We start from the raw sequence: 19,876 nt of genomic DNA, 5'->3' as shown, positions 1-19,876 counted from the left end.
AACACATGTTTTTTAGCAAGTGCATTTATATCTGAATCTTGTCTTACATAATGAGAGATTTGAAATAGAGGGTAGAGCTATGCTTCTTACCTATACTAAAGTCATCTTTGATTCCACATTTTGTTCTTTGTTTTGAGTAATAGTTAAACCACCACATGGCTCTACACATCAGTTTTTCTTATTTATAAAACTAAAATAATATTTTCTCTTCTGCTGAACATACTGGGATCAAATGAGATATCAAACGCATACATGCTTTGTGTAAAGCACTAAAACATAATGTTATAATTCTGCTATATTTCATATAGCAGGTGACGTATATTTGAGGATGCTTATATATTCATATACACCCATTTTATTTTATTAAAGTATCTGTGTTTCACAACATAATCATTGAAGTTGAGCAATTTCTAGGAACAGCCTTCGTTATGTGGATTTGTCACTTTATCTCATTTAGGGTTAATAATAGCCATGGCTGTTAAGTGAAGAAATTTGGCCTTTTATTTAGGACACAGGTATCTGGCCAACACTCAACAAGCCGGCTTTTCACATACTGTTTAATCAATTAAAAGCTTGAAGCCGGGGGAGGAGCCAAGATGGCGGAGGAGTAGGAAGGGGAGACCACTTTCTCTCCTACAAATTCATCAAAAGAATAACTGAATGCAGAGCAAACTTCACAAAACAACTTCTGATCGCTAGCTGAGGTCATCAGGCGCCCAGAAAAGCAGACCATTGTCTTCGAAAGGAGGTAGGACAAAATATAAAAGATTAAAAGTGAGACAAAAGAGCTAAGGACGGAGACCCGTCCCGGGAAGGGAGTCTTAGGCGGCCTTGCTTGGGCTAGGGTCCGGGCCTGAGTGCCCTGAGGACAATCGGAGGGAACTTCTGTGAGTTGCCAACTTGAACTGTGGGAGACCAAAAGAGAGAGAGTACATTAACCAGCCCGAACACACTGCCGGCCGTTCGCAGAACAAAGGGACGGAGAAAGTCCCGAGAAGAGCTCGCAGGCTGCGGACCGGCCCAGCCCCGCCGGAGGCAGGAGGCAGGGGGGAGGGGAGGGTCGCGGCGAGACACAGGGCGCAGGCACCCGACCGGCGCGGGCGGGGACTGGGGCTGGGGACGCAGAGGGCGGAAGGGGCGCGCACCCGACTGGCGCCAGCGGAAACTGAGACTGGGTCCGCGGAAGGGAGTGGGTGCGCCACACCTGGGGATAGCGCGCCCATCAAGCCCCTCGCTGCCTGGACCGCTCTGACGGGGAAGGCACAGAGAGCAGGCGCAGCTTTTCCTTCCGCGCTTTTGTGTAACACCCGAGGGCTGGAACCTAGCGCAGCGCGGGGCGCGCTCCATATAGAACAGCCGGGAGCCTGAGCAGCGCAGAGGGAGAAAGCAGCGTCAGCCCCTCCCGGCAGCGCCAGCCCGCCCCCGCAGGGCCAGCCCCTCCCCACAGCGTCAGCCCCGCCCCGCAGCGCCAGCCCATCCCCGCAGCGTCAGCCCCTCCCCGCGGCGCCAGCCCCTCCCAGCAGCGCAACGGAACTAGCTACCTGAATAAGAGTCCACCTCCGCCCGCCTGTGTCAGGGCGGAAATGAGGCTCTGAAGAGACCGGCAAACAGAAGCCAAATAAACAAAGGGAACCGCTTCAGAAGGGACTGGTGCAACAGATTAAAATCCCTGTAGAAAACACCGACTTCACCGGAAGGGCCCTGTAGATATCGAGAAGTGTAAGCTGGAACGAGGAGCTATCTGAAACTGAGCCGAACCCACACTGACCGCAACAGCTCCAGAGAAACTCCTAGATATATTCTTACTTTTTTTTTTCTAAGTAAGGGAAAAAAAAAAAATTTTTTTTTCTTTTTATATTTTTTCTTTTTTATTTTTTCTCTTTTATTTTCCTTTAAAATTCCCTATTACTCCCCCATTACTCCTTAACTTTCATTTTCATAGATTTTTATGATTTTTTTAATTAGGGGAAAAAAAAATTTTTTTTTTCTTTTTTTGTTTTGTTTTTTTTCTTTTTCTTTTTTCTTCTTTTTTTTTCCTTTCCGTTTTCTCTTTTATTTTCTATTTTTCTTTTTCTCTTATTTCTTTTAAAGTCCTCTAGTACTCCTCTACTACTCTTCATTTTCATTTTCACTACACTATAACCTTACTAAAAAAAAAGAGAAGCCCTATCTTTAAACCGAAGATTATTCTCTCCCAATCTTGACTCTCTGTTTTCTACCTCAGAACAGATCTATTTCCTCCTTTCCCCTTCTCTTCCCAATCCAATTCTGTGAATCCTTGTAGGTGTCTGAGATACGGAGAACACTCTGGGAACAGACAGCTGCGTAGATCTGTCTCTCTCCTCTTGAGTCCCCCTTTTTCTCCTCCTGCTCATCTCTATCTCCCTCCTCCCTTTTCTCCTGTTCATGTAACTCTGTGAACCTCTCTGGGTGTCCCTAACGGGGGAGAATCTTTTCGCCATTAACCTAGAAGTTTTATTATCAGTGCTGTATAGTTGGAGAAGTCCTGAGACTACAGGAAGAATAAAACTGAAATCCAGAGGCAGGAAACTTAAGCCCAGAACCTGAGAACACCAGAAAACTCCTGACTACATGGAACTTTAAGTAATAAGTGACCGTCCAAAAGCCTCCATACCTACACTGAAACCAACCACCACCCAAGAGCCAATAAGTTTTAGAGCAAGACATACCATGCAAATTCTCCAGCAACGCAGGAACATAGCCCCGAATGTCAACATACAGGCTGCCCAAGGCCACACCTAACACATAGACCCATCTCAAAACTCATTACTGGGCACTCCATTGCTCTCCAAAAAGAAGAAATCAAGTTCCACGCACCAGTACACTGACGCAAGCTTCCCTAACCGGGAAACCTTGACAAGCCAATCGTCTAACCCCACCCACTGGGTAAATCCTCCACAATAAAAAGGAACCACAGACCTCCAGAATACAGAAAGTCCACTCCAGACACAGCAATCTAAACAAGATGAAAAGGCAAAGAAATACCCAACAGGTAAAGGAACATGAAAAATGCCCACCAAGTCAAACAAAAGAGGAGGAGATAGGGAATCTACCTGAAAAAGAATTTAGAATAATGATAATAAAAATGATCCAAAATCTTGAAAACAAAATGGAGTTACAGATAAATAGCCTGGAGACAAAGATTGAAAAGATACAAGAATTGTTTAATAAAGACCTAGAAGAAATAAAAAAAGAGTCAATTAAAAATGAACAATGCAATGAATGAGATCAAAAACACTTTAGAGGGAACCAAGAGTAGAAAAACGGAGACAGAAGATAGGATAAGTGAGGTAGAAGATAAAATGGTGGAAATAAATGAAGCAGAGAGGAAAAAAGAAAAAAGGATCAAAAGAAATGAGGACAACCTCAGGGACCTCTGGGACAATGTGAAACGCCCCAACATTCGAATCATAGGAGTTCCAGAAGAAGAAGACAAAAAGAAAGGCCATGAGAAAATACTCGAGGAGATAATAGCTGAAAACTTCCCTAAAATGGGGAAGGAAATAGCCACCCAAGTCCAAGAAACCCAGAGAGTCCCAAACAGGATAAACCCAAGGCGAAACACCCCAAGACACATATTAATCAAACTAACAAAGATCAAACACAAAGAACAAATATTAAAAGCAGCAAGGGAAAAACAACAAATAATACACAAAGGGATTCCCATAAGGATAACAGCTGACCTATCAATAGAAACCCTCCAGGCCAGAAGGGAATGGCAGGACGTCCTGAAAGTAATGAAAGAGAATAACCTACAACCTAGATTACTGTATCCAGCAAGGATCTCATTCAGATATGAAGGAGAACTCAAGCTTTACAGATAAGCAAAAGCTGAGAGACTTCAGCACCACCAAACCAGCTCTTCAACAAATGCTAAAGGATCTTCTCTAGACAGGAAATGCAGAAAGGTTGTATAAACGTGAACCCAAAACAACAAAGTAAATGGCAACGGGACCACACCTATCAATAATTACCTTAAATGTAAATAGGTTGAATGCCCCAACCAAAAGACAAAGATTGGCTGAATGGATACAAAAACAAGACCCCCATATATGCTGTCTACAAGAGACCCACCTCAAAACAAGAGACACATACAGACTAAAAGTGAAGGGCTGGAAAAAAATATTTCATGCAAATGGAGACCAAAAGAAAGCAGGAGTCGCAATACTCATATCAGATAAAATAGACTTTCAAATAAAAGCTGTGAAAAGAGACAAAGAAGGACACTACATAATGATCAAAGGATCAATCCAAGAAGAAGATATAACAATTATAAATATATATGCACCCAACATAGGAGCACCGCAATATGTACGGCAAACACTAACGAGTATGAAAGAGGAAATTAATAGTAACACAATAATAGTGGGAGACTTTAATACCCCACTCACAACTATGGATAGATCAACTAAATAGAAAATTAACAAGGAAACACAAACTTTAAACGACACAATGGACCAGCTAGACCTAATTGCTATCTATAGGACATTTCACCCCAAAACAATCAACTTCACCTTTTTCTCAAGTGCACACGGAACCTTCTCCAGAATAGATCACATCCTGGGCCATAAATCTAGTCTTGGAAAATTCAAAAAAATTGAAATCATTCCAGTCATCTTTTCTGACCACAGTGCAGTAAGATTAGATCTCAATTACAGGAAAAAAATTGTTAAAAATTCAAACACATGGAGGCTAAATAACACGCTTCTGAATAACCAACAAATCATAGAAGAAATCAAAAAAGAAATCAAAATATGTATAGAAATGAATGAAAATGAAAACACAACAACCCAAAACCTATGGGACACTGTAAAAGCAGTGCTAAGGGGAAGGTTCATAGCATTACAGGCTTACATCAAGAAACAAGAAAAAAGCCAAATAAATAACCTAACTCTACACCTAAAGCAATTAGAGAAGGAAGAAATGAAGAACCCCAGGGTTAGCAGAAGGAAAGAAATCTTAAAAATTAAGGCAGAAATAAATGCAATAGAAACTAAAGAGACCATAGGAAAAATCAACAAAGCTAAAAGCTGGTTTTTTGAAAAAATAAACAAAATTGACAAACCATTAGCAAGACTCATTAAGAAACAAAGAGAGAAGAACCAAATTAACAAAATTAGAAATGAAAATGGAGAGATCACAACAGACAACACTGAAATACAAAGGATCATAAGAGACTACTACCAGCAGCTCTATGCCAATAAAATGGACAACTTGGATGAAATGGACAAATTCTTAGAAAAGTATAACTTTCCAAAACTGAACCAGGAAGAAATAGAAGATCTTAACAGACCCATCACAGGCAAGGAAATCGAAACTGTAATCAAAAATCTTCCAGCAAACAAAAGCCCAGGACCAGATGGCTTCACAGCTGAATTCTACCAAAAATTTAGAGAAGAGCTAACACCTACCTTACTCAAACTCTTCCAGAAAATTGCAGAAGAAGGTAAACTTCCAAACTCATTCTATGAGGCCACCATCACCCTAATTCCAAAACCTGACAAAGATGCCACAAAAAAAGAAAACTACAGGCCAATATCACTGATGAACATAGATGCAAAAATCCTTAACAAAATTCTCGCAAACAGAATCCAACAACATATTAAAAAAATCATACACCACGACCAAGTGGGCTTTATCCCAGGAATGCAAGGATTCTTCAATATCTGCAAATCAATCAATGTAATACACCACATTAACAAATTGAAAGATAAAAACCATATGATTATCTCAATAGATGCAGAGAAAGCCTTTGACAAAATTCAACACTCATTTATGATTAAAACTCTCCAAAAAGCAGGAATAGAAGGAACATACCTCAACATAATAAAAGCTATATATGACAAACCCACAGCAAGCATCACCCTCAATGGTGAAAAATTGAAAGCATTTCCCCTGAAATCAGGAACAAGACAAGGGTGCCCACTCTCACCACTACTGTTCAACATAGTGTTGGAAGTTTTGGCCACAGCAATCAGAGCAGAAAAAGAAGTAAAAGGAATCCGGATAGGAAAAGAAGAAGTGAAACTCTCACTGTTTGCAGATGACATGATCCTCTACATAGAAAACCCTAAAGACTCTACCAGAAAATTACTAGAACTAATCAATGAATATAGTAAAGTTGCAGGATATAAAATTAACACACAGAAATCCCTTGCATTCCTATATACTAACAATGAAAAAACAGAAAGAGAAATTAAGGAAACAATACCATTCACCATTGCAACAAAAAGAATAAAATACTTAGGAGTATATCTACCTAAAGAAACAAAAGACCTATACATAGAAAACTATAAAACACTGATGAAAGAAATCAAAGAGGACACAAACAGATGGAGAAACATACCGTGTTCATGGATTGGAAGAATCAATATTGTCAAAATGGCTATTCTACCCAAAGCAATCTATAGATTCAATGCAATCCCTATCAAGCTACCAACGGTATTTTTCACAGAACTAGACCAAAGAATTTCACAATTTGTATGGAAATACAAAAAACCGCGAATAGCCAAAGTAATCTTGAGAAAGAAGAATGGAACTGGAGGAATCAACCTGCCTGACTTCAGACTCTACTACAAAGCCACAGTCATCAAGACAGTGTGGTACTGGCACAAAGACAGAAATATAGACCAATGGAACAGAATAGAAAGCCCAGCGATAAATCCACGAACCTATGGACACCTTATCTTTGACAAAGGAGGCAAGGATATACAATGGAAAAAAGACAACCTCTTTAACAAGTGGTGCTGGGAAAACTGGTCAACCACTTGCAAAAGAATGAAACTAGAACACTTTCTAACACCATACACAAAAATAAACTCAAAATGGATTAAAGATCTAAATGTAAGACCAGAAACTATAAAACTCCTAGAGGAGAACATAGGCAAAACATTCTCCGACATAAATCACAGCAAGATCCTCTATGACCCACCTCCCAGAATATTGGAAATAAAAGCAAAACTAAACAAATGGGATCTAATGAAACTTAAAAGCTTTTACACTACAAAGGAAACTATAAGTAAGGTGAAAAGACAGCCGTTAGATTGGGAGAAAATAATAGCAAATGAAGAAACAGACAAAGGATTAATCTCAAAAATATACAAGCAACTCCTGCAGCTCAATTCCAGAAAAATAAATGACCCAATCAAAAAATGGGCCAAAGAACTAAACAGACATTTCTCCAAAGAAGACATACAGATGGCTAACAAACACATGAAAAGGTGCTCAACATCACTCATTATTAGAGAAATGCAAATCAAAACCACAATGAGGTACAATTACACACCAGTCAGGATGGCTGCTATCCAAAAGACTACAAGCAATAAATGCTGGAGAGGGTGTGGAGAAAAGGGAACCCTCTTACACTGTTGGTGGGAATGCAAACTAGTACAGCCACTATGGAAAACAGTGTGGAGATTCCTTAAAAAACTGGAAATAGAACTGCCATATGACCCAGCAATCCCACTTCTGGGCATACACACTGAGGAGACCAGATCTGAAAGAGACACGTGCACCCCAATGTTCATCGCAGCACTGTTTATAATAGCCAGGACATGGAAGCAACCTAGATGCCCATCAGCAGATGAATGGATAAGGAAGCTGTGGTACATATACACCATGGAATATTACTCAGCCGTCAAAAAGAATTCATTTGAACCAGTCCTAATGAGATGGATGAAACTGGAGCCCCTTATACAGAGTGAAGTAAGCCATAAAGATAAAGAACATTACAGCATACTAACACATATATATGGAATTTAGAAAGATGGTAACGATAACCCTATATGCAAAACAGAAAAAGAGACACAGAAATACAGAACAGACTTTTGAACTCTGTGGGAGAAGGTGAGGGTGGGATGTTTCAAAAGAACAGCATGTATACTATCTATGGTGAAACAGATCACCAGCCCAGGTGGGATGCATGAGACAAGTGCTCGGGCCTGGTACAGTGGGAAGACCCAGAGGAATCGGGTGGAGAGGGAGGTGGGAGCGGGGATCGGGATGGGGAATAAGTGTAAATCTATGGCTGATTCATATCAATGTATGACAAAACCCACTGAAATGTTGTGAAGTAATTTAGCCTCCAACTAATAAAAAAATTTAAAAAAAAAAAAAAAAAAGCTTGAAGCCAACTATTGAAGCTGTATGACTTACTATACATGTGCTTATGTAAAACCTTCAAAAACTTAAAAGTGCCATTCTAAAATTTTTCTTTTTGAAGAATCAAAAAAACATTGCCACTGCAGAATCCTGGAACCTAAATGAACCTGTGCTTCTGGGCTTTTCCTCAACCATTCAAGATTGTTATTTCTTCCTTGCTCAAACTTTAAGAGAAGTTATTTCATAATTTTTTCTGTGAGAAAAAGTACATCCATTCGACTTTTTAAATGTGCTTTCTCTTTCCATGAGCGCCCTTAAGAGAGGAAAGAACTTTAGAAGATAGACACTTATTGGAATAATAGTAACAGTAATAATAGCTCTGGAATTCAGTTTAATGACATCTTCCACTAACCTTTTTTTTTAAGATTTTCTACCTTTTGCTGTAAACAGCTCTGTTCCACATGGTGCCCTTTGCCACATCTTGATCATCTAAAGATTCTCATTCAAGTTCGGATTCCTCCCTTCTGGCTAGTTTGAATTATCTCTGAGTTCTTCATCGTCCAAATAAAACAGGTTCTCTGTCTTACTGTTCTGTGCTAAGTCACTGCAGTTGTGTCCAACTTTGCGACCCCATGGACTGTAGCCTGCCAGTGTCCTCTGTCCATGGGACTCTCTAGGCAAGAATACCACAGTGGGTTTCTGGTGCCCTCCTCCAAGGGATCTTCCCAACCCGGGGATCAAACCTGAGTCTCTTACATCTCCTGAATTGGCAAGTGTGTTCTTTATCCCTAGCACCACCTGAGAAGCCCTCTCTGTCTTGCTATTTTCCCCTTAATTGAAAGTGGGGTTTTCAGTAAATCAGATAAACTAATTGATTATAACAAGCTGTTATACTTAGTAAAATATAATAACATATAGTATGCTATTTCTTCACAGATTACCATATGGAGTGGAGTGATTAGTCGCTCATTCATGTGACCACATGGACGGTAGCCCACCAGGCTCCTCTGTCCAAGGGATTCTCCAGGCAAGAATATTGGACTGGGTTGTGATGCCCTCCTCCAGGGGATCTTCCGGGACTGAACTCTTTGTCTCCTGCATTAGCAGGCGGTTTCTTTACCACTAGTGCCACCTGGAAAGGCTGTACTCATGTCTACTACCATTTTAATGAAGTAACACTGCTAAAGCTAAAAGTCAGCCAAATTAGTATAATAAAAAGATCAGCAGAAGTGGGGACAGGATTGAGGGAGGGGGAATTGGAGGTCGGTGGTACAAACTTCTAGTTACAAGATAAATCAGTGTTGGGGATACAATGAACAGCATGATAACTATAGCTAACACTGGTGTATAATGGACATTGGGCTTTCCTGGTGGCTCAGATGGTAAAGAATCTGCCTGCATGCAGGTGTCCTAGGTTTGGTCCCTGGATTGAGAAGATCCCCTGGAGAAGGCAAAGGCAACCCACTTCAGTATTCTTGCTTGGAGAATTCCGTGGACAGAGGAGCCTAGTGGTCTACAGTCCATGGGGTCCCAAAGAGTCAGACATGACTGAGCGATTAACACTTTCATTCTCAAAAGGTATACTAACTTGAAGAGAGTAAATCCTGAGCATTCTCACAAGAATTTTTTTTTCTTTTTTCGTTTTCTCTTTTTATTGCATCTATGAAATGGATGCTGGCTAAAGCTATTGTAGTAATCACTTCACAATACATGTCAAACAATTACGCCGTTCCCCTTAAACTTACACAGTGATATATGTCCATTGTATCTCAATAAAACTGGGAAAATTCAATTTAAAAAAGACTCCCTAGGGAATTCCTTGGTGGTCCAATGGTTAGGACTGCAGGATTCCACTTCAGGGAATACAGGTTAAATGCCTGGTCAGGGAACTAAGATTCTGCATGGTGCAGCCAAAAAAAAAAAACTTCTTAATATGAAGAGAGGCTCTGAATAAACTGGACCCAAAATTCATACATATATCTTGTTATACCTCCTTCTAAAACAGGCCTTTCTATCAGAATACATGTTTTAACACTGTTTAGCTTCTGATAACACCTGAACCACAGATTCAATAGCATTCATATGATTCAGGAGAACATTCATTCTTCTATTATCAAGTATAATGTACCATCTTCCTTATTGATTTTCATCTTAATTTAAATATATAAGGAAGTATACTATTTCTATTTATTTTGGCTGAACTGCATACTTAACTATGATTGAAAGAAGATTCCATTTTCTACCATCAAAACACATTTTACACATTTTATCTTTTAATAAAGATAGGGATTGTATAGGTAGTTAACCATAGTTTTGCTATGAAGATTTCCCATTGGTTCAGAAAAGGACAGATGCATGCTCAGAGTTTTTCCAAAGTATATTATTCAAAAACCTGAAGTGTATGAATCTCATACAAATATTAATATATAATGTGCAAATGTTAATGATTGACATATTAATGAGGAATTCAACAGAATTGTAAAGCCGGTACAAAAGAGGATAGGAAAGACTGCCATATATATTAATAGTTAGTGAATTAAAGAAAGAAGGTTGAAATAAAACTAAGCTAGATGTAAAACTGGTTGATATCTCACAGGGCAATAAAACAATAATCTTTTGAGTTATCTTTCTATTTGCATTTTTCTTTTCGTCTGTTTCTTTTTTCTTATATAACTTAAGCCCTTATTTCACAGAGTTTGGGCCTAATCAGCAGTAAATAGTAAGTTCAAAAAATCTCATTCTTCCAGGGAATTGGATAGTCTTTGAGATGAACTGTTAGAATAAGTTCCATTATATCACTGAAAGGCCATGTAGTCATTAGTTTGCCTTATTTTCAATGTGAGATAATTGTTATACTACTTTCTACCTTATAAAGAAAAATACCCAATTCCTTGTTTAATACTGTGCCAACACTTCATGTGTAATTTTTTATTTAGGTCTCAACAGAGGATTAATAAGCATAAGCCTTTTATGAAATATTCATAAAAATATTTCTTCTATTCATAAAAATATTTCTTTTAGGAAATATTCATTTCCTTAAGAAAAATTCTTATGAGAAAAAATTTGGATAAAAGAGTTCAAATATTTTAAAGGTTATTGATGTACATAGCCAAATTCATTTCTATCAGGGATATGACAATCTGTACTATTCATGTAGAGTAGAATACTCTGACCATCATACTGACAGAGTTGAGCATTATCATTTTAAAAATCAGGCAATTTGGTATATGAAAAATAAAATCTCATTTCAATTTATCTACATAATATTTGACTAATTGCTGTTTTTCTAAAACATGGTTTTGTTATTTTCTTTCAAATTATTTGCTTGCATTTCTATTTAGATAAAAGTGGCCATGGTTTTTATTCCTTTCAGCTTTTAATATCTGAGCGATATTAATCCTTTGTGTTTAATTCTCATATATCAAAGAGCTTGTCATAAATAGTATTAATAGAATATTTTATGTGAGGAATAATTACATCCTAAATGAGGTTCATTTGTGCTAACTTGAAACTCAACATAAGATTATACTAATAAAGATATCATGTTGTTTCCTCTTGTTCCATTAAACTGCTCTATTAAAAATTGTTTTATATGAAAACTACATATACAAATAATGTTAATAAGGGTCGAGGACTGAAACTACAGGAAACGCAGGGATATTTGTAAATGCAAAATTCTTTCCAACTTGGCTGCAGTCATTATGTTAATAAGTGAGCAGTATAGCTTTAGGGGATTCTATTTTGAATGACTTAGAATAACTGGGCAAGTTTCCATGACAGTATCATTTTGGGGGGATGTGCTTGTAAAATAAAGTCAAGGACCGAAACTGAATTATATCCAAGATTGTTTTATTTATGTTGCATGTAAAGTGTGTATGTGTATATACACATATATACACACATACATGTGTATGGTGGTGGTGGTTTAGTTGCTAAGTCGTGTCTGACTCTTTGCGATCCCATGGACTGTAGCCTGCCAAGTTCCTCTGTCCGTGGGATTTCCCAGGCATGAATACTGGTGTGAGTTGCCATTTCCCAGGGATTAAACCTGAGTCTACTGCTTGGCTGGCAGATTCTTTATCACTGAGCCACCTGGGAAGTCCCATACAGATATAAATTAATATGTATATATATAAACATATAAGATAAAATATGTCATTAATATTTACTACTTTTAGTATTTTAAAGATTTTCTCTGGCATCATTGCCACAGACACATTTAAAAGATGACTGTATTTTTAAAAAATTATCCTATCTTCCAGGAGTAGATAAAAGGTAAGGGAAGCCTATCAGTACTTCAGTCCATGGAGTCACAAAGAGTTGGACACGACTAAGTGACTGAACTGAACTGAATGGAATTAAAGCACTGGTTATTGCAATAAATGAGCTAACTTATAACAATTAGGGATATATATGTGGCTTGTAATATTTATGTACAATTACAAATAATAAATTATAAATAATGTTATATAAAATACATATATGTATATACAGCACAGAGGACTAGGTAAGAATTACGATAGTAAATTTGGGGGAAATGAGTTTTTTGAGCTCTGTAGAATTTTGTATAAATCAGTGCATGTAAGAATTATAGAAAACTTTGAGATCACTCTTTTTTCGGTGTGCTTTTGTTGAGGGTCAGGAGTGTGCTTCCAAAGAAAGAATGAGCCTTTCATGTCCTTTGCTGAGGGCTAGAGATCCACTAGCCTGAAGAGTTACTCAGATTGAAGCCACAGTCCTTTGATTTTTTTTTTCCCCTCCCTTCCTCTAAGCAAAGATCAGAAGAGCGGCGGGACGAGGGGCGGGCTGGAGGTGGCGCGAGGAGGTGGTAGACGAGAGGGGAGTCGGAAGAGAGGGGTGGAAATGCAATCTGAGAAAAAACATGTCTTGGGAAAATTCTGCAGGGCCTCGCCCCTGGACAGAGCTTTGTTTCTCACGGCGTCTCCACGCAGGCGAGCTCCGCCCGCCCCGCACCCGCGGGTTGCCGGGGTCCCGGGTTCGAGCCTGCGTGGGACCAGGAGATGCCCCCAGGCCCTCGACCCGCGCTACACACTTCCGTTCCCAGAAAGCGGCCCGGCGCGTCCTATCTCAATTTACCCGCCCAGGGGTGAGAGCAAGCCGCTGGCTCTTCCGTCAAACTCTAAAAGGGCTAGTCAGTGACAAAGATGGGGCGGGGGCGGGACCCCAAACCCCGGCTGCTGCCTGAGCCGGTGCTGGAGGTCCTGCGGATCCTCCGACTTCTGAAAGATGAACTGGATGAGTGGAAGAGCCGGGGGAGCCTCTTAACCTCCTGAACTCGGGGGGCTCAGATCCCGAAGTGGTGTTCCAGTCCACCAGGACCCAGCCTCCAGCTTCGCCCCTCGAAGTCTGAAACCCCAAGCAGGGCTTTTTGTGGCGAATCGGTAGGCAAAGAATTCTTGCCCCTCACTCCTGCTGGCCTCGGTCAGATTACTTTTCACAGACTGGAGCTGGCTGGGAGGTGGGGATACTTACTTTTAAACCTTTTATATGTGTTCACTACACCTTGTGTGGTTGGCAGTGGAGAGCGGGGGAGGGGGGTTTCCAAATCTAGTGAAATCCCCATTCGTGGGTATGATCATGCCTGTGGGGTTGGCAGTTCTTAAAAGTTCAGCAAGCCTGCAAATAACTACAGAACACAATACGGTCCCCCTCCCTTCCTCTCTCTCTCTCTCTCTCTTTTTTTCCTTTTCCTGCCTCCAAACGCCTTCTTGGAGGCTGAAGCTGGGCAGGTCTCCAAAGGTGCAGCAGTCACAACAATCCCGCAGTTCAAAGGTAAACAGAAGTTGCACAACTTTCAGCCGCTCTCTTTAGGCGGCTACTAATGAGCTAAGAAACCAGGAGCATCTGAGGAGGTGAAGAGGAAGCTCCCAGTTCTCCTGCCTCCACTCTGCAAATCCCAAACCTCCCCCCTCACCTCCAAACCCCCCACAGCCCCCGCCCCACTCACCCCGAGAACTTGAAGGTACCCTCGCTGTTCGCTGGCCTGGCGGACCATGGCTCCCTTTGGAAGAAACTTGCTAAAGACTCGGCATAAAAACAGGTAAAAGTTCAGCGTGTGTGTGTTCGGAAGCTTCTGTGAAAGTATGTGTTCTGTGGTTGTTAGATTCTGATTAAAAATGCTCTTGGGGGAATAAAGTCCTGAAGAGTTAGGTCTTGTATTTGTACTCCACTGGTAAGGATATTGTTCCAGCCACAGGGACTGCAGTGACCGCAGTTGAAAGAGCTCTGAAAATAAAGAATGATGTTTTTAACTCCCTTTTTTTCTTCTTTTGGGCACTTCTGGTTCCACCACTAACATCCCCCTCTTTGTGCTCGTTGCCTTGCTTATTTGGTAGTAGTGGAATGGCAAGTTTTCTTTTGTGTCAGACAGGATTTTAGTGTATTAGATGAAGATAGAACTAGAATTTGTTAGCTACTAATTAGAAAAAAGCAGAACTGCTGATACAATCTGGAAACAATGCTTTGGCTCCCCTTTGAGTGGGGCATTCTTGAAACCTGGAAAGTTCCCAAAGTGAAAATACTCTGTAGAGAAACTTTTTGTAAACTCATTCTTTCGAAAATCTTTGAGAACGTTAGGTGATTTTAGGCACTAAAAAAGGATTCAAACAGCTGTCTCCTTAATCTTTATTACTATTTGATTTGATTTGCTGTTTTTCAAGCCAGCAATGCCCATAGTGTAAATAAATGTATTTCACATACATGCAAATTTTTCTTTATATGTATTTATGTGTGTGTCAGTCCTATTAAATATTTTATTAACTCAAATACCACATTTTTATGCCTAAAAGAATGTGAGGGTAACTAGAGATGGGCTTTACTTTTTTAATATATTTTGGCACAAGGGCTTTTCCACAACTTTTCTCACAAACATGCTTGTTTGTACTTGTCATAATTTACTTAGTGTAAATTTGAAAGCATATAATTACATGGCAGGAAATGATATGATTATTTTAGAGGGTCTGCATGATGTTATAGTGGTACAACTTTAAAGTCAATCTCTAGACTTTATTTTGGGCCTGAATGTCTACTTGAAAAACACTGTCATTATCTCTTTCCAAGTGTCTTTATGATTTAGTTGACTAAATTAACCTAAGAAATGAAAGTAACAATCATCAATACTACCAAACTTTCTAAATATGTGTTTTATTTTCTAATAATTTGAATATATATCACAAATATTTCTGATAGTTAATGAGACTATGCGTATGTTAAATATATCTGGAAAAAAAAAGTGAAAGTATTAGTCACTCAGTTGTGTCCAACTCTTTGTAATCCCATGGACTGTAGCCCGCCAGGCTTCTCTGTCCATGGAATTCTCCAGACAAGAATACTGGAGTCAGTTGTGATTCCCTCCTCCAGGTGATTTTCCCAATCCAGGCATCAAACCCAGGTCTCCTTCACAGCATGCAGGCGGATTTTTTTACTATCTGAGCTACCAGGGTAGTCTTTAAAAGTATGATAGTGATAGTTATCAAAAATAGGCTTGTACTTTAGTACTACTGATGCATTAAAAATTGTTTCAAACAACTCCCTTTTGCCAAAAGAAAATCCTTACTGCTTTTTGAAGGGTATTTCAGCAGCATTATTTCTGAAGTGTGCTTGTTTAATGCTGTAAAGATATATAAAAGATTACTTTGGGAAAGTTCATGGTATTATGAAACAAGTTATGTTTTTGGCATACTGATCTTTCTGAATAGCACCCCTGTAGATCAGAGTTGTGTGTGTGTGCATGTGTGTGTGTTTTATTTATTTTTTTTGTGTGTGTGTGTGTTTTAAATAATTCAAGAATTCTGTCATTGGTACGCCAAATAACAGTACAACAAAACTGCGTACACCCCTGTGAGTTTCCCTCCCATGACTACTTCCGTTGCCTCAAATTGACTCTTCAACATCTACCCATACAACTGGCTTTCATTCAGGGAGGTGAGTATATGAACAGTTTAATATGACCTTTTCTATGCAAAATTATGAAAAAGTGGAAGGAAACAATGAAAGATGGGGAAGCTTAAAAGTATTTTAAGTTGCTCTGAGAAAATGGAATCATATTCCCCAAAAGGTGATGCTTTATTATGAACATGTGTTTTGGTGAAAGTGGTAATAGCGTGTAATGACTGTAATAACTATGTTATTAAAGATTTGTATTTTTCCAATCCTTAAGAAACACTTAAACCACAGAGGTGCCTTGGGACATAAAACTGTGGGTATTTCAAACTAAGCAGGTAAATAAGCCACATGGTGTGTAGAAAGAAAATTAATGTATATTTGTTTTCTTCAAGGTTTAATTTTGCTATAGATGAGATTTTTTTTGTTTTGTCTGTTTTGTTTTTCCATATTCTCAAAGGTGAAACTACAGGTGAAATTTAGTTACAGGATTAAGTTTATCAATTTCAGTTCCTGAGTTCCATAATGATTTAAATAATTATACTCCAAAACATAGAAACCAAATAACTTTCCTTAAATGACAGACAGGTGATTCATCCTTTGATCAATTCATTCTTTGATGATAAAACAGTTATCTGATAACAGCCAATGCATTCTTCAAGTACATAGTATAAAATTCCTTGTAAAAAGTAAAGGAAGAATTTGAGCAATGTATTTGTATACACTGTGATAGAAACTGTATGCAGTTAAAAGATTATTGTATCTTTGTCAGCAGGAAAAAAAATGAGGATTTTTGGAGAGAATATTAGGCTTTTGAGATCATAAAGTTTAGAGAAGGTTTGTTTCTTGAAGTTTTCTGCATCCTGTTCTCTCTCTTTCAGTTTTGTTCACTCTTATTAATAGAATGATATTTAATCACCCAAGATTGAACCTCTTAAGCTAGTTCTGTAAGTAGTTTCATAATACATGGATATTTGAGAGTCTTAAAGACAGATGAAAAACAAATGAAGCTTCAAAGTATGAAGCAAAAAAACTTTTAGAAAACATGCCTTGTAAATGTTGAAGAGGGTAGAGCCATATCTGTCTAGTCCCCAGTCGGTTCAGTTGCGTCCGACTCTGCAAACCCACGGACCGCAGGACGCCAGGCTGGCCTGTCCATCACCAGCCATCACCACTATCTAGCCCCCTTGTGTTCTAATTATCAGGACAGTGCTCGACATGTGATGGACCTATACAGTACGGTTGTTTATATAGTTTTATTAACTAAAATTGTAACTTGTACTCAAATAAAAAAACACGGCAACATTCTATTCTCTCATCATCATCTGATATCTGCTGGTATTACATAAATGTGAATACTCCATAAAGGATTGGTTGACATCTGATGCAATCCAAAAACCAGGGAGATGGACAAAAAAATTATATGGATTTGAATACTAAGCTAATCCTACCCTACCAGAACATATTTTCTAAATGTTAAGAATCAGTCAATTCAAAAAACTGGAAAATAGTCTTCAGGAATACTGAGGATAATGCTTGGTCAGAAAACAATTTTATTTGGACACATAAACATTATATGCTTTTCATCTAACTTTCTGTAAATATTTAAAAGAAATGGAGCCAATCTAAAATCTTTATGTTTACAGTCAGAATAATTTTTTTACAGCTTTCTGATCGTTATAACATTTAACAGGAAGAGTACAATTTTCAGAAGACCCTTTGGTCTCAGGAAGTGGATTGTTTACTTTGTTTCCATAATAATTGGAATGTTCTGTGATTGAATCCCAAAGATTGAGGACTACCTTCTTCTGCAACTTTTTGTTCACATGAAGAATAACAATGTTGGAGAGTCTAGATATTTTCTTTTCCATGAACAATTAAAGTTTGTGAAAATGTTTTTAAAAGTTTCTAGGTGGCTTTTGTTTCTCATAGAAAATCCAGAGAACCAAATAATGAAGTGTGAATTCATTGGTATTCATATGGACATTCAATAATTGAATTTAGATTATTAATATATTTAGGTGTTCACATAAGTTCCATCATGAGTGTGATTATCTTTGTATTGTACTAAGTCACCTCAGTCGTGTCCAACTCTTTGTGACCCCGTGGACTGTAGCCCACCAGACTCCTCTGTCCACGGGATTCTCCAGGCAAGAATACTGGAGTGGGCTGCCATGCCCTCCTCCAGGGGATCTTCCCACCCAGGGTCAAACCTGCTCTCTTATGTCTCCTGCATTGGCAGGTGGGTTCTTTCCCACTAGCACCACCTTGGAAACCCCTACAATTCCTTGGTGTTTAATAAAATTTGGGGGCAGAGAATTGGTTGGACTTTTTACCAAACCTTGCTAGAAGCAAAAAATTGCCATTGTAAAGCAGTACTTCATATGTTTGTTGGAAATATAAAATTAGAATACTTTTTTCAGGTGATTCACTGAAAATTAATAATGATTATGAACGAGTCTAATTGTGTGAATAAGACCTTATAATTATCGTTAGGTGTCATTCAGCTGGGCTTCGAAGGTGGGGTCAATGGTAAAGAACCCTCATGCCAATGCAGGAGGCATGTGTTTGATCCCTGGGTAGGTAAGATTCCCCTAGAGGAGCCTTGCCAACTCACCCCAGTATTCTTGCCTGGAGAATCCCACGGACAGAGGAGGCTGGCAGGCTGCAGTCCATGGGGTCACAAAGAGTCTGACATGACCGAAGTGACTTAGCATGCATGGATGCAGTATTCAGCCAACTTGTCTTTGGCATTTTCTTATACCTATTTCAGAGGTGATAACAAACTTTTTCCTAATATCAACTTGAAATCAAAAGTCTCCAAACATTTTGTAAAAAAATTATTAGTAGTAAATAACACAGCTATATTGTTTTATAATTGACATATAATTTGCTTTAAAATTTGCTTTTAAATGAATGAAAGCATATCTAACCAAGTTTTTTAAAACCAGGTGCCTCATATTGCTCTCTGAAGCACCACATGCCACAAATACTTCATCAGAAGGAAGAATTAAGTTTTGTGCTCATGATAGAAATTGCTGACAAGCCAGATGTTTTCTCTTTGTAATTAGAAGTATGGTAATTTATGAATTCTGTATAAAAGGAAATTATCATGTATTATTTTATCTAACCTCCAGTAAATATTTGAAATGCCCCGAAACTGACTTGAGAAATGCCAGATACTTGAGTACGTACATCTTTTCAGTTCCCAGGTGTTCCTGAAAGAGATTTCCCCTGATGATACCTGGTAACTTAAGTAGTTATTACTTGGCAGAGACAGTGCATTAGGAACAATGACTGGAATGCTCTATCCCTGGCAAAAGTACCCTGAGAGCAGTGGCTGCGGTGAAATTGAGCCCTAGGTTAAATCTTGAATTGTTACTCAAAAAACTATAAGCCAACTTAAAACCCAGTACATAAGATGCTTTATTATGCACCATATCAATTTGTGAAACATGTCAAGATGAAAATCTTAAGGATTTTTTTTAAGTATTTAAAAGTTTGCAACTGGTTAACAGTTTTATTTATATGGCCTTTTTATTAGTTAGTCTGTATGACTTAGAAAGTTTTGATGTTATTTGACTGGTATATATTTGGGTAGATCTGATAATGGCTCCGAGTAATTCACAAAACTATGGCTCTCTTCTTTTGATTTTATTTCTAAAAATGGAAGAAAGTTGAAGTATAGTATGAGTTTACCTCTTCCAGGTAAATGTGGATGCCAGTCCTTGATAAGAAATCTCTGTAACATATTGGCTTTCTTAAACAAGGCAACATGCCATCTGCACTGTGTACACGTGACCAGAAAACATTCAGCATACTTCTGTGTAATAATGTTTCTTAGTGTATACTT

The 19,876-nt window shown here is 38.7% G+C and overlaps 1 protein-coding gene and 1 long non-coding RNA gene across 4 annotated transcripts in view; one reads left to right on the top strand and one right to left on the bottom strand.

The window, feature by feature from the left end:
* Positions 1–200: 200 nt before the first annotated feature.
* On the bottom strand, positions 201–14,210 carry LOC122679898. Its single transcript, XR_006336572.1, has 3 exons — positions 14,090–14,210; positions 11,259–11,261; positions 201–213 (listed from the first exon to the last, which is right to left on the bottom strand). It is a non-coding gene; the product is annotated as an uncharacterized LOC122679898 (long non-coding RNA).
* Positions 12,957–19,876, top strand: part of RASSF9 (Ras association domain family member 9) — a 31,569-nt gene continuing 24,649 nt past the window's right edge. Inside the window, exons 1-2 of one of the 3 annotated variants that reach the window (XM_043880676.1) lie at positions 12,957–14,182; positions 15,958–16,065. Coding sequence is in view for 1 of the 3 variants with exons in the window: in XM_043880669.1 (XP_043736604.1) it covers positions 14,136–14,182 (47 nt within the window). In the remaining 2 variants the exon portion in view is untranslated. The remainder of the gene's footprint in view (positions 14,183–15,957; positions 16,066–19,876) is intronic. The other 2 variants (XM_043880687.1, XM_043880669.1) reach the window with 2 other exon arrangements.

Source organism: Cervus elaphus, chromosome 3 (genome assembly GCF_910594005.1).
Source record: "Cervus elaphus chromosome 3, mCerEla1.1, whole genome shotgun sequence".
Classification (NCBI taxonomy): domain Eukaryota; kingdom Metazoa; phylum Chordata; class Mammalia; order Artiodactyla; family Cervidae; genus Cervus; species Cervus elaphus.
This window is presented reverse-complemented; position numbering and strand designations above follow the sequence as displayed.